Source organism: Schistocerca cancellata, chromosome 7, assembly GCF_023864275.1.
Source record: "Schistocerca cancellata isolate TAMUIC-IGC-003103 chromosome 7, iqSchCanc2.1, whole genome shotgun sequence".
Taxonomy (NCBI): Eukaryota; Metazoa; Arthropoda; class Insecta; order Orthoptera; family Acrididae; genus Schistocerca; species Schistocerca cancellata.
The window spans coordinates 495,711,900-495,739,643 of NC_064632.1; the positions used below are offsets into that span (position 1 = coordinate 495,711,900).

Consider the following 27,744-nt stretch of genomic DNA (forward strand, 5'->3'; position numbering starts at 1 on the left):
TGCATCTTACCTGGCCGCACGCTGTACCTGGTCTCTCAGCATGTTCTAAGCGGTGCTTCCCGGGGAGCCCCTGTCCATTTGAAACCAGACTGAGGGTGTTCTGTTTATGCTTATGCACATTTGACCACCTTATGCCATCTTAATACAATCGACCATCGTTGAATCTGTTTGGCCACTGGCGCCTTGTTCACTAGCCCGATTGAGAGTCTGTGCAGAAGCTGCCAAACTATTGCTGCTATACCAGTGTGAGGTTCTCCTCAGTGGATATGCATGCTGTTTATCTGCCTTGACTGGCAACCCATCCTAAGTCTCGTTCTTCGATGACACCCTTGACCGCTAATATGGCGTGCATTGTTCTTCTCTGTTACCTCCCAGAGTTCACTTTCAGCTATTGTTCAGGCAGCTTAACTTCACGCTACCTCCCACATTCCCAATAGGTATGAACCCTTCACCAACTTGGCTTAGTGTGGCAGCCTGTGTTCAACTTGCATTTGCTTCCTAAGGAAACCAATCCAAATTAAATCTATTTTTGTAAGTTTCTTGACCTTTGCATGGAACTTAGCAATAATACCTTCATGTACAATGATAGCTTTAAGACTTACCGTGTATTTGGGTGTGTCTTTGTCATTGGCACCAACCACTTTGTCAGCTTCCAGAACACTGCTCAATATTTACAGCAGAGCTCTTTGCCTTCTATCAGGCCACTCTGTACACCCGGCGACACAGGCTTTTCAATTGTGCCATGTGCTCTGATTCTCTCAGTGCCTTTCAAAGCCTCTTTGTGCTGTACACAGTCCATCCCCTAGCTCAACGGGTCCAGGAAAGCTTCCAGTTGTCCACTGTTGAGGGAGCCACTGTGATGTTCATGTGGGTTTCTGGTCAGATCTGTCTGACAGGAAATGAGGCTGCTGATGCTGCTGCCAAGGCTGCAATCCACCTACCTGGTCTGCTAGCTCTTCCATCCCTTCCGATGGTCTCCCTATTACTGTCAGTCAGCAGGTGGTGTCACTTTGGCATCACCACTGGTTTTCTCTTCACAGGAACAAGCTCTGGGGAATTAAGCCTCTCCCAGCAGCTTAGCTGACCTTATCTCGGCACTCTTGTCGTGAGGAGATCATTTTGGCTAGGTTGTGTATTGGGTGTTGCCATTTTAGCCATTGCCATTTGTTAAGTGGAGATCCTCTGCCAGTTTGTGCCCATTGTCATCAACCTTTGACAGTTCACCATATCTTGCCCGAATACCCTTTTTTTTAACCACTTATCTTCTTATATATGTTTGCTACATAAGTGATCGGCTGTTTTAGCGAACAACATTTTGGCTGTCAACCGTGTTTTACTTTTTATCCATCAAAGCAATATGGCGAATGGCATTTAATCTGTGGTTCAGGATCTCTGCTGTCTGCACAGCATATTTTGTGGACCTCTCTACACAAGGAAGTGCTTGTTCTTAGCTTGTTTTCCTTCTGTCAATTGGGCTTAATATGTAGTCGCTTTTAAGTTCTTTTACTTCTTGGTGTTCTAAAGTTATGACATAGGTGCTTATAACCTCAGTTGTTTTTGTGCCCTAAAACAAACAAAACAAAACAAAACACCACTGCAGCAGCAGGTTAGGTGTTTTTTGTAACTGTGAAGTTTAGATTCAGGCAGTCTTGTCATTAATTCATTTATTTGTTTTGAAGAGCCATCAACCATTCACTCAGTCCAGTCATTCCATCAGGTTCCAGCTTTTGTCTATTAAGTACCAGCAGAGCACCAGGTTACCTACTTAGGTTTTTCTGTGTTTTCTTTATAGCTTAATTCCTAAATTCTTTGTGTGTCTCTCTATTTAAGAGGTGTAGTTTTGTGTCTGTTGGTGATACATCAGGAGGATAGTGAGTTGCATATTTAGGTTTCTTTGTGTGCTTTTATGTTTTATAAGTTAGTCATGCTGGGATGGGTAGGATTTGCACATGTTAGTGTGTGGATACAGGAACAGCTGGCTGCACTTCACGAACAGCTGAAGGTGCTTTTGGCCACTGTCGACCATGATCAGGCTACTGCCTTGAAGTCTAGCGGAGGCATAGAATCTGGCACATCACATGGGACACTTAAAATGTCACTTGTTTCGCCCTCGGGCTCTGCCGCCGAGGCTTCTTTCATTGTACCTTATGATGGAGCCATCCTCACCACCGCAGGGGCAGTGGTGCACGGTAATGTGTTTGCGTCGCTCAAGGTGGAGAGTCAATGTACAGGCTGTGTGTCTGGCCTCGGCCGTTCACTCTGTGAGTGGACAGTTGGATGGGGATGCTCTTTAAGCAGGATTCAAGCAGGCACATGAGGGTCAGGGGTGGGGGGGATGGGTTGAGGGGGAGGGGGGAGCTAGTTATCTAGAGCTCCTGTGTTAGGCACATTATGAAGCCCTTTAGAAAAATAGCTTTCAGAGCTAGAAATAAATCCAATTTGCTCTCAGTATGTTGGTATGGGGCTTCATTCGAGTTTTGGAGGTGGTCTTGCTTGCAGCTGCGAAGTGTGCAAGATCCATTCATGCTCAGGTTCTGAAGCCATCCTCAGTTTATATGGGGGGCTGGTGGAAGCAGTAAAGTCTGCTGGCCTAAAGCACAGTGTGCAAGCAGAGCTTGCAATTTGGAGCAGTATTCCCCGAGTTGATCGGGGTCCATTGATTTGGACTCGAGTAGAGGGTCTCAGCTGAAGGTTTGTCAACTGTGTGACAGTCTTCACTGTAGTTTTTGTACCTGTACTATTGGATGGGAATTGAAGGACTCCACTTGATAGGTCAGGGGTGCACTACACAAAGGAAGCAGCAACTATGGTAGCAGAGTACTTGTGGAGTGTCTGTGGGGTTATTTTAGGCTAGGAGGTCGTTTGAAGTATTGTGATGACTTGCCAGTCGACATGCAGATAACGGAATCGGACCGCTTTCAGAGTAAAGACACTTTGACTATCAAACTTTTATCAGTAAATTGCCAAAAGTATTCCTAAAAAAGTTCCTGAATTTACTGCCCTCCAGGAAATTTGTCATATTAGAATTATTCTCAGGACTGAGAGGTGGCTGAAACCTGAAGTAGAAAGCTCTGAAATATGTAGCAAGTAATAAATGTGTATCGGAAAGACAGATTAGGCACCATAGGAGGGGGAGTGTTTATTGCAGTTGACAAAAATACTGTTTCTTTTGAAACCAAATCTGATTGTTGATGGTGAAGTTACCTGGAGGCATACAACAGGTCTAGGTGAAATCAAGTTAATTGTTGGCTGTTTTTACTGGCCACCCAATTCATCATGAGAGTTTTAGAGTCGTTCAAGAAAGTTGGTACCCAGTAGTGTGGAAATATCCAGATCATGCAATAGCTGGTTAGTTTCATGTTCCATAGATCATTTTGCGTGATAAATTGTAATAATGTGGAACGAGTCATTTTACGCTCACAATACAAATTAATTTGTAGTTAGTGCTACATTCTGAACATTTATAAGTTTTTGTTGGAGGTGACTTTAACCTACTGAATATAGACTGGGATGCTCACTGCAGAGGGTACAGACAGGTAGTCTTGTGAAATACTTTTGAGCACGTTTTCTGAAAATTGTCTTGAGCAACTAGTTCGAGAGCCCACATTCATTGGAAATGTTTCAGACCTTATTGCTACAAACAGACCTGACCACCTTGACGGTGTCAGTATAAACAAGGATTAATTATCATGATGTCTTCATAGTGACAGTGGATACTAAAGTTAATAAATCAATCCAAAAGATTAGGAGAGTACTTTTTCTGAAAGAGCAGATAAGCAGGGTTGGATCCCACTTACACTGTGAATGGACTTCATTTAGTTCCATTATGATGGACATAGAGGAATTGTGGGCAAAGTTTAAACAGATTGTAAATCACGATATGGAAAAATATGTGCCAAAAGAGGACTAAGGACGGAAAGGATGCACCGTGGTTTAAAAACAAAATTTGGAAATTGCTGAGGAAGTAAAGACTGTTGCGTACTCATTTCAATGAGAGAGTGCAAATTATGATATGCAAAAGTTAGAAGAGATTAGTGCATCTGTAAGAAGATTGATGTGTGAAGCAGACAATAACTACCACCATCATAACTTAGCAAAAGACCTTGCTGAGAACCTGTGAAAATTCTGGTCCTTGTAAAATTGCTGAATGGTTTAAAGGTCTCTATCCAGTCACTCATTGACCAATCTGGTGTGCCAGTAGAAGATAGCAAAAGGAAGGCTGAAATTTTAAATTTTGTGTTTAAGAAATCCTTCACCCAGGAGGATTGTACAAACATATTGTAGTCTGACCATTGCATATCTCCTGTATGGAGGAAATAATAGGCACCCCTGGTGCAGAGAAACAACGGAAAGAGTTGAAACAAGTAGGTCACAAGGTTCCTTTGGAGTCCCAAATTGGTTTTACAAAGAGTACTTTATGGTATTAGGCCTTAGCTGGCAGATATTGCAAATCTCTTGCCCAGCACAAAGTCCCAAGCAACTGGAATAAAGCACAGGTGCCTCCTGCGTATAAGAAGAGTAAAGGAACAGACCTGCAAAATTGTGGATCAATATCCTTAACGTCAGTTTGCTGCAGAGTTACTGAACATACCGTATTTACCCGAATCTAAGCCGCACTCGAATCTAAGCCGCACCTGAAAAATGAGACTCGAAACAAAGGAAAAAAAGATTTCCCGAATCTAAGCCGCACCTGAAATTTGAGACTCGAAATTCAAGGGGAGATAAAAGTTTTAGGCCACACCTCCAAATCGAAACAAAGTTGGTCCATTGTAATATGAGACACAATTTAGGTCGAATGAATGACGATACAGCTACAGTAGTTTGGTTCGAGTCGTAAGCTTTACCAGGTAGCCATTGCTATGCGTCAGGCGCTCCGTCCGTATTTTTACGGGTACCCTTCCTTTTTCACGTGCTTCGTCTGGTTTGAATCGATTGCTTATTTTGTTTGATCTGACAAGTGCCGTTTTCTCTGTTACAGGTGTTTACGTCACTCTAAGCTGAAAATGCATCACTGTACTGTGTCATGCATTGTTTGTCGCATTCTGATAGTGCGTGTTTACGGCCTGTCGCCGTTCGCGGCATGGCTTGCTTTTGTGCGCGCTACCACTGCTTACAACTAAAAAGAGGCGAATCGTCTCATTAGCGAAGCAATGTCAAGAGACTGCTATTTGTTGTTACTTACACTGCTGCTTTCTTTGAGAATGATCAACAAGAACCAAATAATAGGCTGCGTATGATAGAACATGTTCTGAACGAGAGTTAGGCAAAAATTTTTCTCCGTTTGAAAATCTTTGCGGCTGCTTCTTTAGTACATCAAATTCTGCACAAAAATTAGAGTCATCTTAGATTTAAAAATCTAGTCAGTTGCCATGGTTCATTTCTGACTGTATCACTATTAGGCTAAGAATAATATGAATATAAACAGACACGATAAGTGTATTCTTCCGCGTTTGCTGCTGTCTCACTCTAGTTTCGTAGTTTATTAGGCAGACAGGATTTAAATGAGATAGCAACAAACACGGAAGAACACATGGCAAAATGTTTATATTCGTATTATTCTTATGGTGAATGGTGAAGAGAATACTGCTTGTGATTCACATTTCATCAGGTTACTATTAGCAACCATCTCTTCTCACAGGTAGGAAAAAATTCAGAACGTAGAGTTGGCCATATTGAAAAACATCCCAAACAGTCTTGCCAGTCGGATTTTCGTAGTACATTGAAATTCTAATACATTCGAAGATGAACAATACGGAATTTGTATTTACTTCGTTGGATAATGTATGAAAATGCAGTGGTCGAAACTCGGGGCGGAGAAAAAAAAAAGCTCGTCTTCCACCTTTTTTTTTTTATTTATTTACTGACGCAGAGGTTTTGGCGCCAGTATTTATCTTTGTGCCTACAAAGCATGTCTGTGTAACGCTACATATATTCGACGGCAGAAGTTAGTTGTGGCGGCACCTACCAACATTTTTCAGAACTTCCGCTTGCTTTGCACTCGATTCTAAGCCGCAGGCGGCTTTTTGGATTACAAAAACTGGAAAAAAAGTGCGGCTTAGATTCGAGTAAATACGGTACTCTCAGTTCGAATATAATTAATTTACTTGAGACAGAAAAGCTTCTGTCCACAAATCAGCATGGTTTTAGAAAGCATCGCTTGCGTGAAACTCAGCTTGTCCTTTTCTCACATGATATCCTGTGAACCATGGATGGAGGGTAATAAGAAAATTCCATTTTCTTAGATTTCAGAAAAGCATTTGACATGATAGCTCACAAACAACTGATATGACGATGGTATGAGCATATGGTATAGGTTCCCACATATGTGAGAGGCTCAAAAAATTCTTAAGTAATAGAACGCAGTATATTGTTCTTGACAGCAAGTGTTCATCAGAGACAAGGGTATCATCAGGAGTGCCTCAGGGAAGTGTGATAGGACTACTGTTATTCTCTATATACAAAAATGATGTGATGAACAGAATGAGCAACAATCTGTGTCTGTTTGCTGATGATGCAGTGGTGTACACAAAGGTGTCATTATTAAGTAACTGTAGGGGGACACAACATGGCTTTGACGAAGTTTCTAGTTGGTGTGATGAATGGCAGCTGTCTCAGAATGTAGATGAGTCAGAAATGTTTGAAAACAGCATTAGTATTCAGTTGCTTGACAAAGTCATATCAGTTAAATATCTTGGTGGAGTGTTGAAAAAGGTATGAAACAAAAAAAGCATTTGAGGATTGTGATAGGAAAATCAAATGGTTGACTTGGTTTATTGGGAGAATTGTAGGAAAAATGTGGTTTATCTGTAAAGGTCACAAAGTATAGAACAGAAGTCTGACACTTTCTTGTGTATTACTAGAGTGTTTGGGATCTCCACCAGGTCAGATGAAAGAAAGACACCTAATCAATTCAGAGGCAGGCTACTAGGAGGAAAGGCAACATTAATTTCAAGGGAGACTATTGAGAAAATTTAGAGAACTAGAATTTGAAGCTGACTGCAGAAAGTTTCTAGTGCTGCCAATGTACATTTTGCTTAAGAAACATGAATGTAAGATAAAGAGAAAATAGGGCTCATACAGAGGCATAAAGGCAGTGATTTTTTCCCTCGCTCCATTTGTGAGTGGAACAGGAAAGGAAGCAACTATTGGTCGTACAAACTACCCTCGGCCATGCCCCATATGGTGGTTTGTGGAGTACTTTTGTAGATGTAGACGTACTGGCTGAACAGTCTGTTTCCTTCCAACTCATTTCCCTGTTTCCTTTAGTAAATGCACTTGGGGTCCAAAAGTTAACAGTAGTGTGTAGCATTTGTTAAATGCCATAATTTATGTTCCTCACTAATTATGCAGAAAGCACCTTAACATCTTATATTTCATCAAGTAGTTATTAAGCTTGGCATAAGAACTCATTAGTATCAATTGAGCCATGTACAGCGTAAAATGTGATAATTCAATGCGTAACAACAACGTAGAAAAAATAGATTGCTGCTCATCATACAGAGATTGTGTTGAGTCACAGGAAGGCACGACGAAAAAGACTTCTAAAATATTAAGCTTTCAAAGGCCTTCCTCTGCAGTAGAAAACACACACATACCCACACATCACAACTCAACTATGGTTCAGTAGTTTTAGCACAGTACAAAAATGATGTAGTAAATAGTAAGATTACTGGTAGTAATGGTAGAATTGGTAGGGAAAGAAACATCAGTGAATATGTGAAAGAAGAAGTGGGAGCTGACAACTTCTCTCGGTTTGTTTGTTTGTTTTGCACATAATTAGAACCATACATCATTCATTGTTAGTCTATTGTGTATTTGTATTCTTGCAAAACATAAATTACAATTTATAAGTAATAAAAATTAGCTGCTCGCAAAACTTCTGCACTTCTATGTAACCAAAACAATTACTTTTGAATCAAGTGCAGTTTACGTGCACAAAAAGCTATACAATTATTATTGTTGTTGTTTTGTACTCAGTAAAACGTTCTTCATCATGATCAAATGCAAGAGTTTCCTGTTATTATTGATAAAAGCAAAAGTTGTTTAGCAGCCACAAAAACGTGTTGTATGTAAGCTTGACGAAGAATTGAAGTGATGTTTGGTAGGTTTTTCTTTATGCATTTTTTTTTTAAATTTACCTTTCTTTTTTTTTTTTTTTTTTTTTTTTTTTTTTTTTTTTTTTTTTTTTTTTTTTTTTTTTTTAAGGAAATTTTATTTTCCAGCACTATATGATAAATCTATATGTTTTCTGTATTTCTAATGCAACATCCTTCTATTTCACATTACAAACCAACAATTTTCGAATAAAACATTAGTTAAACACCAACAGTTTGTATTTTGCCTTAAGTACTGTTTGATAAGTAACAGACCAGAGGGTAACAATGTAGAACAAAAATGTTCCATGGATTGCATGACTCTCCATACATCCTCACTCAGTTTCTAGGGGAATCTAATAAGAGACTGGTCGCATACGCAAACAAAGCGATCAAAATGAAGTAACACCCAGTAGGTATGCAACTACCTCACATCCAGGTAACACGGTTATGATCTTACTTGACCAAAGCTATTAGGAAAATTACCATAGGGTACACTTGCTTACAACAGTATATATTAGCCTGCAGTAGTTTTACAACTCTAATTTTAATCGAATGTTTTGATATTTTAGCAGTCTTTTACATTGTGTCTGCGAGTGATTCAGTGCCTCCTCTGTATGGCAAGTATTTCAATGTCTGGCATTAAACAAGGAAACAAAAATTTCCTCAAAGAAGGAACTAACACTTTTTCATGGCCCATAGCGTCTGTAGGCATGTGTTTTTCTCCAAACTGCACTGTGTGATCAGAAAAAGGAACCTGAGAAACTCTTAAGCATGTAAGAAAAGTGAGCAAGTAGTGGTGCAATGTATGGCAAGTAGTTTTGTGTCTTTCTTGGATACAGGTGTTAAAATGTATCGTGTGAAAGACAATAACGGAATAACATGTATCAGCATAGTGCATCTTTAAATGCAGTGGATATGTATGTTCCACTTTCTGTGTTTCACTATTTACACTTGTCTCGGATTGTCACGTACTTCCATTTGTTTAGTGTGGTTTAGTATAAAATGATGCCCCACCAGTCTGCTAACATATTTTCCCCAGCGGGACTCATAGAATTTGTCAGCACAGTGGTTGTTACATATTTTCATTTATTAAATACAAGGTACAATAAAATTTATGTTGTTATGTAGGTTCAAAACCTGGAAAAGGAGAGGTTCGAACGAGAGCAGACACTTTCCCGACTGCGGCAAGCTGCTGACAGCCAGCAGCAAGATGTGGCAGATTTACGTGCACAGGTAGCTGAGATGAGTGCTCTGCGGATGCAGCTAAATCAGTGAGTACTGTTGTAACCTGATTGAACCTAACAGATGCAAATTCAGAGTGGTCATTAGTATTTTATTCAATTTATGAAAGTCAGAGATTAAATGTAGATAGTAAATTCAAGAGAAATGATGAATAAAAACGTGTTTCGGCATTGTGGTACAAGGTAAATCCTAATACAAAGAAATGTGAGTACAATATGTATCTATAATAATGGAGATAAGCATAGGAAAGTGGCCTGATACAGATTACAATATGAAATTGAGACAGTTTAGATAGTTGCAGCTTGAGAAGTATGGCAGATATTAACTTCCAGCATGACTGTTATGCATTCATTCTCTGAAAGAAACAGCAGAGATGGTGAATGCCATATAAGAGTTTATGATAGTTGGGTATATGATGTGCCTGCTTGTGACAGTCTTGTCTCCACATGTATACATGTTGATGAGGAAGTACTGCTAGTGATGTGGATTACATGGCATGATCGATTTGTGTAGCAATCAGTGACTCACTTCCATATAGACTATGGAGACTAGAAGTACAGTCACAGTGAAGTGCAGTTGTAAGTAATCCAATTTACTGTATCTGTGACAACTGTCTGTAGTCTGTATTCAGTGAACAGGCATTTTTATAACAGTATTTATTGAACCTTTACTGTAAGCTGTCATAACACAGTTTCATATTTTGTATGGTTCATTTCTGTAGTATTTTTTCAGTGTCAGATGAGCACCTTTCCTTTCATAAAGGCTGTCTAAAACTGCTCAAAAAATTTCACACTACCCTCATGACTTGATTAGTTTGTGCTTTTTTGATCAACATCACTTTTCCAGTACTCTTTTGACCCCAGGAAGTCACTGTGTACAACTAAGTGCACTGTGTCTCCATTTGTAAATGGGACAACGCAGCTTCTGTGCACTGCTCAGGCTGCTGAAGTGTGTTAAAGGTCCACCTTGAGCTCAAACTGTGTGCGCATTGGCATTCTGTTGCAAGAATGGCTTTCAGCACTGGAAGTTGCCTACCAGATCGGCATACTCGACAGTGATGTCATTCAAACATTCAGTTACAAAAACTTTGACTTGCCTCGCAGTGAACATACTTGAACATCAACACAAGAATATGCCCGCTACGTACAAATTATGTCTTATAGGTACTGCTAGAAGAATACAACAGTATTGTGCACTGCCATTTCGGAGGCAGCTGGGTGGTCAGTATCAACCCAGATACCACTTAGCCATCTCAATATGTTCAATACAGTAGGCAACCCCCACCCCAACCCCCAGTACCATAGTGCCTGAAGAAGATGGTCAAGGGAACACCTGGAATGAAACTTGGATCAGTGACTCCAGATTCTCTTCACTGACAATGATAGGATTTGTCTAGACACCTGATCATTGTGGTAGAAGAGTGTGGACACAACCAGCCATACAGTTCCATGAATTCAGCAAGGAGGTGGATATGTCATTTTTTGGGCAGGTAGACACATCTCATTGCTAATTTGAGGGATGTCCATTGTTAGGATGGTATCTTCCCACATGATGTCCAGTCCTACAGTCAACATTTCAGTGATGGGTTAGTCTTTGAAGATGATAACGCTCGAGCACACTACACCTGCCTTGTGAAAACCTTCCTTCAGGATACAGGAATCAATAGAATGTAATGGCCTGCAGTACCTACTGACATGAACTCGATCGAGCTGCTTGAAACCAATTTAACAGCTAGTGCGTTGTCAGAGGAAACCTCTCTGACGCTTGATGACCTTAGGAGAACTGCAGCTGCAGACTGAGATGGATTTAAGCAGTAACATCTCAGCCACCTTGTGGACAGCACAACAAGGAGGATCCAACAGGGTGGAGCGGCACCATTTTGAATCTTAGCTATCGCAGATTTGATTTGGTAAATCTGCAGAGATGCGCACATTTGATTAGACTGCTTTTGTTTTTGTTCGTATCAGATATCAGTGCCACAGAGAAGCTCCATGGTTTGAATGACAGTTACTCTGAATGTTATAGATTCTCAGCTGACAATTCACTTACTCGGATAATATTTTGCCTTTATTCATGACTCATACAGTTAGTGTCAGCAATGCATGCAATTTTTAATTTTTTTTACGAGGAGCTGTGTATCACAGCTGCTAAGTGTTACGTAGTCCAAATAAAGCAGAAATACCGAGAAGCCAAACATCATATGCGAGGTTTTGTAATTACAATGCTAATGCCACAGCTGAGTCACATGCTGGTGTTGTCAGTGAGCAGGAGAGGCTATCTGCAAGCCAGGAGGAAGTGGAGAGGCTACGGCAGACAAACCAAGAGCTCCAGCAGGACACCACGGCATGCCGCGAGCGGGAGGCAGAGCTGCTCGATTTCACTCAGCGTCTCACTGACAAGAATGTACGTCTTCAGTCAGAGTTTTCAGCTACAGAAGCTAAGGTGCGTTGCTGTGATGCTCATAACTGCAGTAAAGCTTATGCAGAACTGTTAATTTATATTATCGTGTGTTAAATGTGTTAATTTTCATACATTGTAATCAGTTTATGTTAATTGTGGATAGGTTAGTCCATTTATGCCATCAAAATATTAGAGAGATGCTGTGGTAGCTTGCATTTTGATACTAATCCATTATTGAACTATCACAGAATTGTGGACTGCCAATACCCTTGTTCTTCTACAAAAGAAAAGATCAATTCCTGTCAGGCAGATAAAGGAGTAAAAGTATATACTGTTTATTTTACTGTACTGCATTTCACCATGTAAAAAATTAAGTATAATCTTTTGAGGATCAGACGTTGGAGCTCTGTCTTCTTCACCATATTGTACCTCTTCCAGTGATTTAAGCTGAGGCTGAGGAACTGTGAAAGAGTGAGCTAGCTCTGACCCCCTCTCGAAATGGTTTCGAGTTGGGGAAAACTGCTGATAGTGAATAAGTTTTTCTCATTGTTGTGCCCCCCCCCCCCCCCCAGATAAGAAAATTTCTTACTTTGGTATATACTTTGTGTGAGAATTCAGAAATCAGAGCTTCAGCGTAAGGCCTGTTGAAATTTTGCAATCACTTCTTGGTAGATTGGTTGAGTCAGCTGTGTTAGTAAAGAAAAATTTCTTGAGGTCAAAACCAGTCTTAAGATTGTCCTGAGAAAGGACATTAGCATCAGAAAGCCAACAGTATGTCCAGAGGCTAGCTGGTTTACCTGGAGAGCTTCTCTGTACTTGGAATAGACTTTCCAAAATATCTGGAATCCATCTATCATTGTCCAGTTTTGGACAAACTCATTATGAGGTGCTGCTGTCTGCAAGTAGTCCATCACTAACATTGACTTTCGAATGACATGTTTAGGTAACAAGAGAACTGCGCCATTGTTACTAGCGCGGTGTAGCAAATAGAAGTAAAATGTCACATACACTGGAATTAAGTTGTTGCTAGGATTGTCATCCATGATTTCATTTAGCATTTGATTTTGTTCAGAGTCACTATATTTGTTTTGCACCAACTTGGGAAATGTGTGTTTGGAGATTAAATATTTAATCTTGCAGTCATTTGCCAAATGACTTTTCATATAAGCCATTTTACATCAGTTTATTTCAAGTATAACAGAAAAACATGTTCTCTGGTCCAGTCACTGGACAAACTGAAACCTTAAAATCAAGTACCGTATTTACTCGAATCTAAGCCGCACTTTTTTTTCGGTTTTTGTAATCCAAAAAACCGCCTGTGGCTTAGAATCGAGTGCAAAGTAAGTGGAAGCTCTGAAAAATGTTGGTAGATGCCGCCACAACTAACTTCTGCCGTCGAATATATGTAGCGCTACACAGGCATGCTTTGCAGGCACAAAGATAAATACTGGAGCCAAAACCTCTGCGTCAGTAAATAAATTAAAAAAAAAAAGGTGGAAGACGAGCTTTTTTCTCCGTCCCGAGTTTCGACCATTGCATTTTCACACAAATTCCGTATTGTTCATCTTCGAATGTGGCAGCATTTCAATGTACTATGAAAATCTGACTGGCAAGACTGTTTGGGATGTTAGTCAATATGGCCAATTCTACGTTTTGAATTTTTTCCTACATATGAGAAGAGATGGTTGCAAATAGGAACTTTTTTATGTGAATCACATGCAGTATTCTCTTCACCATAAGAATAATATGAATATAAACATTTTGCTATGTATTCTTTTGTGTTTGCTGCTATCTCATTTAAATCCTGTCTGCCTAATAAACTACGAAACTATAGTGCGACAACAGCAAACGCGGAGGAATATACATATCATGTCATGTTTATATTCATATTATTCTTATGCCTAATAGTGATACAGTCGGAAATGAAGCATGGCAATTGATTAGATTTTTAAATCTAAGATGACTCTAATTTCTGTGCAGAATGTAATGTACGAAAGAGGTGTCTGCAAAGATTTTCAAACAGAGAAAACTTTTCGCTAAAGTCTCGTTCAGAACATCATCTATCATATGCAGTCTATTATTTGGTTCTTGTTGATTGTTATCAAAGAAAGCAGCAAAGAAAACAAATAGCAGTCTCTTGCCATTGTTTCGCTAATGAGACGATTCCTTTTTTAATTGTAAGCGGCAGTAGCGCGCACAAAAGCAAGCTATGCCGTGAGCGGCGGCAGGTCGTAAACACTCATTATCAGTCAGAATGCGACAAACAATGCATGACACAGTACAATAATGCATTTTCAGCTTAGAGTGACGTAAACACCTATAACAAATAGAACGGCACTTATCAGATCAAAGAAAAATAAGCAATCAATTCAAACCAGACGAAGCATGTGAAAAAGGAAGGGTACCCATATAAATACGGACGGAGTGCCTGACGCATAGCAATGGCTACCTGGTAAAGCTTAACTGTTAAGCTTATGACTCGAACCAAACTACTGTAGCTGTATCGTCATTCATTCGACCTAAATTGTGTCTCATATTACTATGGACCAACTTTGTTTCGATTTGGAGGTGCGGCCTAAAACTATTCTCTCCCCTTGAATTTCGAGTCTCAAATTTCAGGTGCGGTTTAGATTCGGAGTGCAGCTTAGATTCGAGTAAATACGGTAACATATTTAAAGCAAACAATAATTTGTAGCCTTATTCCCAATTACTGGTACTTACAATGTGATGTATGGTTACAGGGTAAATGATAGGCGTATGTTAGAAATTAGATCAGCTGGTTCAAACTACTTTGATTAGTTAAATTCTTCAATCAGTCAATCAACAAAAACAATGTGGTATAATTTTGTGAGGTATAAAGAACAACTTGCGTCTTTTAAAATATATTCCACATATACACGTTTCTTCAGGCTCAGCTGCTTGCCCACAATTTACAAACTGATGTTAACACTTTGTAGACTAAGACTTAGTCCATGGCACAACTTTGTATTAAAAAGATTGCACTCGGGCATAGATTGGGCAGCAATTTTCTCAATGCACGAGCCATCTGTTGCTCAAAACTGACTCAGTTGTATATCAGAACAATGTAAGGACATCTCACTACTTGTCCTTTCACTGGTACTGCCTTCTGCTGTCAGTTTCTAGAATTATTTTGAAATAAACTTAGTGAACATAACGGCTGCTGTCATGAATGGCTGAGCCAGTAAAATCAGGCTGGTGTAATTTCATCATGTAGTCATTGGTTTTGTAGTTTGCTATAATTCTGCTACAAATACATAAAGTTTGTTGAGTGAGTAAGAAATTTCAAAATATCAGGAGGAAGAAATTGCTCTGTAACATATCTCCCACATTTTTATTTTTTATTTTTTTTTATTTTTTTTATTTGTACTTTCTGTCATTATTTTAAAATTTGTAATATATCAAAGAACCAAAGTAAATATGAAAAATAAATTTTGAAGCTTGAACCAAGCTCCAAGATTTATTTTTCATATTTACTTTAGTTCTTTAATAGATTACAGATTTTAAAATGATGATGACAGGAAGTATAGTTATCCTTAAGAAAAAAGAATAAATAAAGGAAGAAAGTTAGAGTATTAGTATGTATTAGTCTTGAAGATACAACAATTACATAGGTGCCGGTAACAGTTTAAACAGTAGCATAAATGGCTGGCTTCCTGGGCCTGATATTCTTCTAAGTGGCCAGTCTCCAAAATTGTTTCATAACATTCTGTTCATGAATCATGACTTTTCAATTAAATTACATGCAACTTTCATACTTCAATTTTTCCTGATAGCCCCACCTTCAGTATTTGTTTGGTACTGTTGTGCCTCTTTACTGTAATAAGAAAGAGGTCTCCAAAATCAAACCCCAGTTAATTAAAGGGTAAAGACTTATATCTAACCATATGACAGGAGGTGTATGAATGGCCAAATGACAAAAATCCTAGTTTTTGGAAACGAAGGTTGCTTCAGTCAGCTAAAGAGAGTAAAAGGTTGAAGGTATCAATGATATTCGAGGGTTCTGTGTGGAAATATTACAGGCCACTGGAACAAACTAGGCAGATGAGGTTGGAGCAACAAGGAAACCCGTGTTGAAATGCCAGTAAATGGTATTGTTGTATACTTTTAAGTAAGGATAGAAAGATGAACCAGTGTATGATCTCCTCTATGGGCGTATTTTAGTATAGAATCTTGATCGTAGTACAGGGTCAAAAATTTTTGTTGTACCCAAAGGAAAGTGAAGAATGGAACATTATCTTACTATTACAGTGGTTTTATCCCACGACTTCCTGACGCGTTGATCAGTTTTGTGTTCCATATATTATTATAATCATAGACTTCGTTACAAAATGTATCATTAATACAAACTTACGTATATATTTTGTTACTTATTACTGTCCTAAGACTAATCTTTTGCTTTAAAAATATTTGTGTTGTCTGAAACACATTTTATTTCCCCATATAGATTGTCAAAAAGTTTTTTAGCTATGTACCCCATTTCTGAGCTTAAGTTGCACAGAGTATAAAGTAGTAGAGACAATTTTTCTGTCATGTATGAGGCATATCCAGAAAGTAAGCACCATTTTGGAAAAAAAACCTCATAAAAACATATTTTCAAACCAAAATTTTTTTACAGGAAACAGCATTTCTTAAAGTATTTTTCTACATAGTTGCCAGTATTGTTCAGACATTTTTCATAGCTGGAAACCAACATTTTTATGCCCTCTTCATAGAAAAGTGACACCAGTTGAGATGTATATATCAATATATATACACTCCTGGAAATGGAAAAAAGAATACATTGACACCGGTGTGTCAGACCCACCATACTTGCTCCGGACACTGCGAGAGGGCTGTACAAGCAATGATCACACGCACGGCACAGCGGACACACCAGGGTCCGCGGTGTTGGCCGTCGAATGGCGCTAGCTGCGCAGCATTTGTGCACCGCCGCCGTCAGTGTCAGACAGTTTGCCGTGGCATATGGAGCTCCATCGCAGTCTTTAACACTGGTAGCATGCCGCGACAGCGTGGACGTGAACCGTATGTGCAGTTGACGGACTTTGAGCGAGGGCGTATAGTGGGCATGCGGGAGGCCGGGTGGACGTACCGCCGAATTGCTCAACACGTGGGGCGTGAGGTCTCCACAGTACATCGATGTTGTCGCCAGTGGTCGACGGAAGGTGCACGTGCCCGTCAACCTGGGACCGGACCGCAGCGACGCACGGATGCACGCCAAGACCGTAGGATCCTACGCAGTGCCGTAGGGGACCGCACCGCCACTTCCCAGCAAATTAGGGACACTGTTGCTCCTGGGGTATCGGCGAGGACCATTCGCAGCCGTCTCCATGAAGCTGGGCTACGGTCCCGCACACCGTTAGGCCGTCTTCCGCTCACGCCCCAACATCGTGCAGCCCGCCTCCAGTGGTGTCGCGACAGGCGTGAATGGAGGGACGAATGGAGACGTGTCGTCTTCAGCGATGAGAGTCGCTTCTGCCTTGGTGCCAATGATGGTCGTATGCGTGTTTGGCGCCGTGCAGGTGAGCGCCACAATCAGGACTGCATACGACCGAGGCACACAGGGCCAACACCCGGCATCATGGTGTGGGGAGCGATCTCCTACACTGGCCGTACACCACTGGTGATCGTTGAGGGGACACTGAATAGTGCACGGTACATCCAAACCGTCATCGAACCCATCGTTCTACCATTCCTAGACCGGCAAGGGAACTTGCTGTTCCAACAGGACAATGCACGTCCGCATGTATCCCGTGCCACCCAACGTGCTCTAGAAGGTGTAAGTCAACTACCCTGGCCAGCAAGATCTCCGGATCTGTCCCCCATTGAGCATGTTTGGGACTGGATGAAGCGTCGTCTCACGCGGTCTGCACGTCCAGCACGAACGCTGGTCCAACTGAGGTGCCAGGTGGAAATGGCATGGCAAGCCGTTCCACAGGACTACATCCAGCATCTCTACGATCGTCTCCATGGGAGAATAGCAGCCTGCATTGCTGCGAAAGGTGGATATACACTGTACTAGTGCCGACATTGTGTATGCTCTGTTGCCTGTGTCTATTTGACTGTGGTTCTGTCAGTGTGATCATGTGATGTATCTGACCCCAGGAATGTGTCAATAAAGTTTCCCCTTCCTGGGACAATGAATTCACGGTGTTCGTATTTCAATTTCCAGGAGTGTATATAGTTCTTTTTAACTGCACAAATGTACCATAAAATCTTTAAGTATATATTAGTAACCTTAGTGTATCTTCACACAATTCACCTTTCATTTCTGGATAAGCTGATATAAATACAGTATGGTCTGTTGTCTGTAAAGATGTGTAACTGTTTCTCACTAGAAAATACATATTGATTTTTCCTGGCAACGTAAGTTCAAATCATAGTCCTCACATATCAGTAATAGTCACAATTGGTAGGATGTAAATGTCAAATAATCAGTACATCTGATGATGCAGATTGCTCAATCAAAACAAAATGTATCTTATACTACAAATTAAATCACATGAAAATATCTTACATAACAAATATAAGCAAACATAGGTACAAAAAATTAACGTATGTATTGTCGGAAGTTTGTGTGTCAGAAAGGTATCGTAGAATGTGGCAAGTGTTTTCGAGAAGAAAATGTCACATTAGCTGGGGCATCTTGCATAAGCCACACACATAGTACTCAAAGATTGTGTACCTCCCTGAGGGATTGCAATTATTGCACATATGGTTTCAACTGAGTGACATTTCTTGAACCAAATAGCTTTTTTGATTTGGGATAGATAAGGCGGTAGGTGTTTGGATTTGGTTTCTCATGAACTTCAAATGGACCAATGTAAATATCGAAAAATTTCTTGATCTCTCTATTGATTGCCTTGGATTTCTCATAACTTTTGGTTAAGACTAAATCACCTACACTGTACTGTGTAAACTTTCCTTTTGAATCATGTTTAAGCTTTCTCTTGGCACAGTGTGTTTCAATATTTTTCTTTACTATTTCCATTCTCTCGTCCGGTGTTAATTCATTACAGACAGGGAAATTGATCAATTCATACAAGATGTTTGGTGGGTGTTTGTTAAAATGGACTTCATAAGGTGTAAAGCCAGTTGTTGTATGTTGTTAGGTGTTCAAAACATCTTCAAAATCACGGATGTAACTTGACCAATTTTTATGATCTTTAGAGCAGTAAGTTCTACAAAGCCTGCCTATTTCACGCGTATAGTGCTCAGTTGGGTTACAAGACGGAGAAGAAACGGAAATAAGAACGTGCTTAATGTCTTCATCTTTCATGAAATCTTTCCAAACGTTAGATGTAAATTGGCTCCCATTGTCTGAAAGTATGGCTTGTGGTTTTCCAATCTGTGTGAAGTAATCATTACAGAAACAGTTTAAAATTTTCCTGCTTGTTGCCTTCTTTAGTGGATACAATTTTACTAGTTTAGTGAATACGTCAACAACTACAAACAAATATGTATAACCCTCTTTAGTTCTCGGCAATTGACCAAACAAATCAATTCCTATCAGTTCCAATTTGCCTTTTGGCACAATACTTTGTAAATAACCTTGGTATTTCTGATTTGTGACTTTTACTCTTTGACACCGATCACATTTTTGTATAACCTGTCTTACTCTTCTAAACATATTATTAAAATAGACATTTTCCTTAAGTTTGTTAGTGCATTTCATGATTCCACAGTGCCCATAGCTCTCATGTGTGTACTTAATTAAAACGTCAACACATTGTATAGGCCAACAAACCTTCCAGATGTCAGAGTCAGTGTTATGTCTCCTGAATAAAATACCTTTAAAGTTTTAATAATACATGCCAACCTTTTCATAACCCTTTTTACCAATAAGGCTTTTCACAAGTTTCAAATCATCATCCTGGTTCTGGTATCTCCTAAGCTGACTGCAAATGTTAGTAATTTCCTTTTCACCCATAATCCCTCCCATGTACATTATTTTAAACACTTTGTTATCTAATAGTTCTTCTTCCTGACCACCCCCCACAGGTAATCTAGACAAAGCATCAGCAATTATATTCTGATCCCCTTTTATATACTGAATGCTATAATCAAATTGTTGCAAAAATATGGCCCACCTGGTTAATCTACTATTGAAAAGTTTACAGTCTTGAATATAACATAGAGCTTTGTGATCTGTGAAAATTATGACTTTATGGCCTGCTAGATAGTTCCTGTATTTAGTGAAACCCCATACAATAGCAAGTAGTTCCTTCTCAGTCACTGTGTAATTAAGTTCATGTTTCTGCAGACCTCAGCTGGCAAAACTGATTGAAAGATGTTCTATTTTTCCATCAATTTCCTTCTGTTGAAACAAATGTACACCCAATCCGTAATCTGAACTATCTGTCATTAGGCAAAAATGGTAGTGAAAGGTCAGGTCTGTGGAGTAATTGACTGTTATTTAGTTGTTGTTTGAGCTCATCGAATGCTGCTTGACACTGAACTCTCCATTCCCATATGGTATTCTTTTTTAATAGCTCTCTAAAACACGGTGCATTTAAAGCTTGGGTGCTGACATACTTACGATAAAAATTACATAGACCATAAAATGACCTCAGCTGTTTCTTGTTCTTTGCACATGGAAACTGGACAATTACAGAAATTTTATCACTGTCAGGTAGAATGCCTTCCCTGTTAATTATATGGCCTAAAAACTTCAAGTCTGATACTCCAAATTTGCATCTACTTAATTTAAGGGTCTTACTGCTTTGCCTGAACTTATTGGCTAATTTGTACAAAGTATCAAGGTGTTCCTCCCAAGTTTTGCTGGTTATTAATATATCATCCACGTAAATAATTAGTTTAGATAGTAGTTCACTTCCAATCACATGATCCAAAGCTCAAATAAACTCAGCTACTGACACATTCAGCCCAAACAGAACAACACAATGATGAAAACATTTCCCATTATATAAAAAGGCTGTGTACTGCCTTGAATCCTGTGCTAATGTGATTTGATGAAACTCTGAGGTCAAATCCAGGCTAGAAAAATATTTTGTATCATTGAATTTGTACAAGAGTTCCTCCATGGATTTAGGATGAGCTGTTTCCCTTTCTATAAACTTATTCAGGTGACGTGAATCCAATACCAGCCTAACACCACCATCCTTTTTTGAAATACAGACCATCGGGCTGTTATATGGACTGTGACTTCTCTCTACTATTCTCCATTTTTTCATTTTCTGGAGTTCCCTCTCCACTTCTTTCCTTTTACAGATGGATACCCCATAAGGCTTAATGAAAAATGGTTTGTGTGGCTTTAACTTCAAATGACATTCATAATCTTTGACCCTACCATGTTGATCACTAAAAATGTTACTGTTTTCCCAGAGAAAATTTTCTAATTCCTGCTTTTCAAACTCAATCAAGTCATTTGCTTCTTTTACCTTTTCTGATATGGTTAGGGAGCAACTATCATCAACCAAATTCTGGTTATTGTGATCCCTATTTTCCTCTTCCTCCATGTAATGGCTCATTATTTCCCTAATATGGTTACTACTGTTTGTACTTGATTTTAACTGGATCATTGCTTTTCCTTGAATATTGGCCTTTGGTTCAGTGAACAGCAGTTCTGAATTTTGCCAATCAAAACTCACTTTTGCTTTAACTATCTAGTCCATCCCTAAAATCATTTGCTCATTGAGATCTGGAATAACTAAACAACCATGTTCAAAATTAGTGTTGCCAACAGAAAATGTAATTAAAGCTTGTTTATTTATTAACTTACTAAACTTGCCAGTGGCACCTTTAATCCGTACACCTGTGATTGGAAATTCGATGTAACTTTCAGTGTCTTTTATCCTGTTCCTCAACTTGTCTGAGATACTGCTAATGGGACTGCCAGTGTCAATCAAACAAAGTCCTGACCAATTGTTAATGTTTATTTCTACGTAAGGGCTACCTAAGGTAATATTTGGGTCACTATTCACATTCTCTGCCAGCAAGTCACTTTCTAATTTAGTTGTATCTATGTTGTTACACACTTCTTCACTACAGGTTTCAATGTCAGCATCAACATTAGATTGAGTGTCATTATGACTGGAATCAAATACACATGAAACAGATACCTTACTTGCACTAGACTTAAAATTATCTTTCATGGATGGATCTGATTTGATGACTTCACTTTCCTTATTATTTTCTGAACAAACTTCATTTTCACTGATAATAGATTCCAAAATCTTCTCACCTATCAACTTAGCTTGTTCCTTCTTATTAGTAGATTTACTTAAGATTTCTTTTATACAAATTGTTACCAATACATAGTTTGCACTCTTAATATCTTCACATGAACCAATTTCGAAATTCAGAGTTACTTTCAGCTACAACACCATTATCAATAACTTCAACATAAATAATGCCATCCAATTCCTCTTGTGTACATATATCATCAAATGCATCATCCTTCACAACACTATCTTTACCAAAATCATCATCAAAATAATCTGTGGGTGATGCCTCTGCATGCACATCTGCCTTAACTACAAAGTGTTCAACATCTGAAGTTACACTACTGAAATCGCTACCTGTTTCATTATCAGAGTCAGGTGTTATTTCCTCATTTTGGCTACCAATTTCTACTGATATAGATACCTCATTATCCTTACCTTCATCAGAAAACAAGCTAGTGATACCATACATATCATAAGTTCTGTCTACATCAGGTGTTAATGTGTCATCATTTAATGCTGTCATATTCATTAAGTTCAAACTGTGGTCCTGCTTGGATGTGTGCATTATTCAATTCACTCAACATGTGATCCCAAAAGTTTCGCTTATAACTAGTATCATCTAAGTAATAGTCCCTGTTTACATTACATTTATGATTGCTTTTACATTTCTGACCTTTTAACCTCCTATTTGCCTGGTTTGTGCCATGACTATTCAACTCAAATTGACAGGCTCCCAACGAGGTGGTTACCTGTTTCCCTGGTTGGAATTGCTGTTGTGAAGCTGGTTACTGTTTCTCTGTTCTTGATGGTTTTCGTGTCTGTTGTAACTACTGTTTTGTTACCATGCCAGTTATTATTTCTGTGTCCATTATATTTTTGTGATCCCCCATTCCTATTTTGTGTGTTTCTGAGGTTTTGATTGTACTGTCTGTCGTCATTCTGCCAGTTTGTCTACATAACGTAAAAATTCGTCGACACTGTCATCTGGTCCATATACAAGTCCCCACTGAAAACGGTGCGGTAGGCACTGTTTCAGTGCGTCAATCTGTATCCGTTCGTCCAAAGGTTTGCTCAAATGTGACAATGTCCCTAATTGTTTTTCACAAAATTCTCGCATGCTAATTGCAAGACCTGTGTGATATTTGCTACCATTAAGAAATTCGGATTTTATTCTCACCTGTTTGTTTTGCGACCAAAACTTTGCCAAGAATTGGCGTTCAAAATCGGCAAAAGACGTATTTGTATCAATGTTTTGGTTTGCCCATGTAAGTGCTTCACCATCCAAAAAACGTTTCGCAAATTTAACTTTAGCAGACTCTGGCATGTTAGGTTGGAAACTGTCTTTGCACTGATGCACAAAGTCAACTGGATGCAATATCTCATCACCTGGGTAACATTTTAAACTAACATTGTTACAACTATGCACAAACATCTGGTTTGAATCAAAATTGGACATTATATTATTTTGCAGTTTTGAAGCTTCAGAGCTGACTGTTTGCAGTTCTATTGTTACACTTTCTACTTTCTCGTCAATATGAGATATCTTATCAGAAACAACTTCAGAATTTAATTTCAATCTTTCCCCTACCAATTCTTTTTCTGAAATAAAGAGTTCCTGCAACATTTTTAATTCGTCTTTTCGGTTCACTACTTCATTTAAAAAGACTATCCCTGTTTTTGACACGTTCGTTAACTAATTCAATGCTTTTGTTTGTTTCTCTAAATTCGGAGATTGTGAAAGCCTCCAAACAGTCAACTTTGGTTTCTACCCTTTCTATGTCACATGCAACGATTTGTACTTTGTTATTTGTTGCATTGATTTCTTCTCTCAATGATTTCAAATTTTGGTCCAGCTTGTCTGTGACCTCTTTAATGTTGCTATGTAATTGGTTATTTTGAGTTACCAATTGTTCTAGTTTATTACTCAACAATTGAGATATCTGAGCAATTAAATTCGGTTGCTGATTTGCTGCCGAAAAACCATGAAAAGGCGAACAACTACTGCTTGCGGTATTTGCTTCACTGTTTAAGTGTACATTTGGAGTTGAAGCATGAAATTGACGGCCTGACCGCGTGGTCATGGCTATTCAATTTAATTGAGTTTCACTCATTTTGATCAAAGTGGATAAACACTAGATAAAACACTTTCTTGCCTATCAGGTGAAATTGTCACACACAATAACAGAAAATTGTAGGACACTGTCTGTGACTGAAATAAAAACAATTAAAAGGGGTACTTATCTGATTCATTTGCAATGTCATTCCAGAATTTCACTTTTGCTCCTGGCGACGTCCGTGGCGCAGTCTGCAACGTACAAGATTATGGTTCCTGCCTCTTGTACATGGAATTCTTGCGAGTCGTCCTCTGCATAGTCTTCCACTTGATCCCAGCTCCTCCACCATGTTGAGATGTTTATATTTTCCCACCTCTGCGTTGCAAATGTTTTGAGTGAAATGCCCAGTCGATGCGCTGTTGTTTTCACGTCAATTCTACCGACATTGAGAGTTGTTTAGTTTTCCGGGTTTTGTAAAATTCCTGGATTCATGTCTCCTCGCTGTGCAGCCTATGAAAAGGATTGTGGAAGACTCCCAATTTAATTCCAAAGTACAGTGCAGTTTTAATACCAATATATTTCCAGGACTCTGGTGTCCGAGCCTGGTGAACTGTACCGGTTACATCACATATACCCAAAGTTGTCATCAAATGACACAGAGTTCACAATAATCAACAAACGAGTGAGCCTACAATACATTTCCTCGCAACCTTAGCCAAAAAACGAGTGCCCCTAAGGGGCCTGCGTGGCCTCTATGTATAATTTTGTTAACAATTACATACAATGAAAATCACAATTTTATGTAAAATCACAGTTAAAAGTAAAACCGAATATGAGCTACACATTGCTAAAAATTTACAATCTCAGTGCTGAACAAGGTGAACCTATTTTCAACTTAGTTATGAGTTAATATAACATTTTCTGACCAATTATGTTACAGGTAACAATTACATTTCTAAATTTGTTTATAACAAATCAACTAGTGCCTGAATTTTAGTGCTAACATATATCGGAGATTCAATTAATGTGCTTTATTTATATGTTCTATTTAATTTGCTGTAGTAATTTTATAATGATAGGTTTACTGGTACATCCTGACCATGTGCTCTATTTATTTCGATTAGTTACAGTATTAATTTCACATTTATGTTTTGTTTCTCACATAAAAACAATGTTAAATGCTTTTGGCACATTCAAAATACACACGGTGGCTTTTACACATATGGTTTCAGCAAAGCATCGTTTTCGAATTATATGTATACTGAAATAGTGGTTATTTTTGTATGTAATTTGGAAACAGGTCACTTTACAATTGGACAATTAGGACTGGTGTTTATCTTTAATGTTCTCCGAGGGGTTCTGATAGGTAGCAATGAGGTACAGTAATATTTCACAGTGAAGACAGCATCTGCTGAACACCCCATACATCGAAGCTGTGTGGAATGACATATCCATATTTGTCATCCAAAATCAGTTCAACTTTGTGGTGAGTCAGCCTAGAGCTGCTGCTGGAACCTATACACTCTCAGATCGAATGGCTCGGAGCACTATGGGACTTAACTGCTGAGGTCATCAGTCCCCCAGAACTTAGAACTACTGAAACCTAACTAACCTAAGGACATCACTCACATCCATGCCCGAGGCAGGATTCGAACCTGCGACCGTAGCGGTCGCGTGGTTCCAGACTATAGCGCCAAGAACCGCTCGGCCACTCCGGCCGGCCACACTCCCAGATCACCTACATGTTCATTCATGCATTCTTTATATTATACTGTATACACACAGTTAGTAAAATTACATTATTTGCTACCTACGTTGAAAATTTAATGGAAGCTATTTATTTATGACTACAACTTTTGTCTTATGGAATGGACTTGATTTTAAATTTGGTTGCGTGTGTGTGTGTGTGTGTGTGTGTGTGTGTGTGTGTGTCAAAAGACATAAGAAGGTAACATTCTTTTTGAGGAAAACTGGTGAGAAAATCTGGAGAACCGACATTTGAAGCTGACAGCAGGATGATTCTGCTGCTGGTAACATACATTTCATGTAAGGACAACAAAGATAAGAGAAGAGAAATTAGGGCTCTTAGGGATTCATGTACACAGTCATTTTCCGCTTGCTGTATCTGCAAGAGGAATAGGAAAGGAAATCACTAATAGTGGTACAGGGTGCCCTCTGCCACATGTTTTTGGTGGCTTGCAGAGTTTATATGTAAATTTAATGTAAATGAAACTAAACAAAAATATAAATTCCTCCTATAAACTCTTTTGTTTAAATTGATCTTCCCATGATCTGTGCTCTTTCATCTCTTTTTCCACTTCTTTCTGTTGTATTCCGGTGTGTGCTGTGAATGTATTGCTTACACCCCATTGTACAGCAACCCCCTCCCCCACCCTTTTATATTTTAAATTGTCTCATTTATTATATGACCCTTTTTCTTACTACAGGCTCGGGAGCTGGAGTTAGAAGCAGCTCGTTTAGTGCGTCAGAATTCGGAATTACAGCAGCGCCTCTCAGCTTCTGCAGCAGATCTGGAATCTGAGAGATCCGCAAGACAGAATGAAGCAGAGCTACTGGCGAGAGCCTTGGCGGAGCGCACTGCGTATACTCAAAAGCTGGAACAACAGTGCAATGATCTCCGAGGGGAGCAGGAGATCGCCGCACGGAAACATGCAGCTGCCATTAAGGTCTGTTTACAGTGTTTATTGGTTTTGGATGTATTGAGAGAAACTACCATTGGGCTTATAGTACAGCTGTTTCTGTGTGCTGATGAAGATAATTCTGTCTTCATTGTGAGGATATTCCTTCATTTTGTGTGTGAGAAGTAGCTGTTGATGGTGCCAAATACCCTCCCCCATGTACTCTGTGATAACTTGTGGAATATGTATTTAAATGTAGTGTGTTCCCAAAGGCATGCATAGTTCACCTGATGCTCACTTATAAATTCGGTACGAGGTCTAGAAATTATAAAGATGACTTTCTACGGAATCCCACCAGACCTAGCCAATGCTGCGTTCCTCAACATGACGAAGGCATACAAGGAGGTCAAGGTGGCAGAATCTTTGAGGGAATTATAGATCAATTGTAAAGAGTTACATTAGGTTATTAGCAAATTATGCCTATGGTAGAAAACTCTCATTAAATTGAAATAAATTTGAAGCCAGATCAAAATAAATTTGAAGCCAGAATGACTTCAGCTGGTTGGCTTTCTCAGGGAACTTATCCTCAATACTACACGCTTAACTTAATGGTATCAGCATGAAGGACAACATAATCTTACCATATTAACTGCAATGATCTGTTCCTCTCAAGCATCTTATATCATAACGACAAACACTAGTACATCAGTGAATGAAACTGAGAAATGATCTAGACAAAATAAGATTATTTCTTAAAAACAGTTACATTCTACTTTGTATGAAGCCTGTTCCATAAGTACGGCAAGCTAAGACGCAATTTTTTCTTATAAAAAAGCAACCTTTCGGAAAACTGTCAAGCTCTCTATTTGTCTCTTAATTTAAGCAGAGTTTTCGTACCTACAAGCAATTTCTTCAGGTTTAGGAAGAAGAAGAATTACTGTAGAGCCATATTGAGTGAGCACAAGGGCTGTAGCTATAATTCATAATCCATTTCCAGCAGTTTTGTGCCAGTCGCACCAGATGAATGAGCTAGCACATTGTCAAGGTGAGACAGGAAATTATGCTTCATCAAATATGGCTGTATTTTCTTCATTTTTGTTGTTGTTGT

At 39.1% G+C, this 27,744-nt stretch overlaps 1 protein-coding gene across 3 annotated transcripts in view; it reads left to right on the plus strand.

The window, feature by feature from the left end:
* Window positions 1-27,744, plus strand: part of LOC126092043 (coiled-coil domain-containing protein 186-like) — a 211,611-nt gene that overhangs the window by 73,854 nt on the left and 110,013 nt on the right. For all 3 annotated transcript variants that reach the window (XM_049907448.1, XM_049907449.1, XM_049907450.1), the window contains 3 exons: window positions 9,225-9,367; window positions 11,600-11,780; window positions 26,445-26,684. In XM_049907448.1, the coding sequence (XP_049763405.1) occupies window positions 9,225-9,367; window positions 11,600-11,780; window positions 26,445-26,684 (564 nt within the window). The remainder of the gene's footprint in view (window positions 1-9,224; window positions 9,368-11,599; window positions 11,781-26,444; window positions 26,685-27,744) is intronic.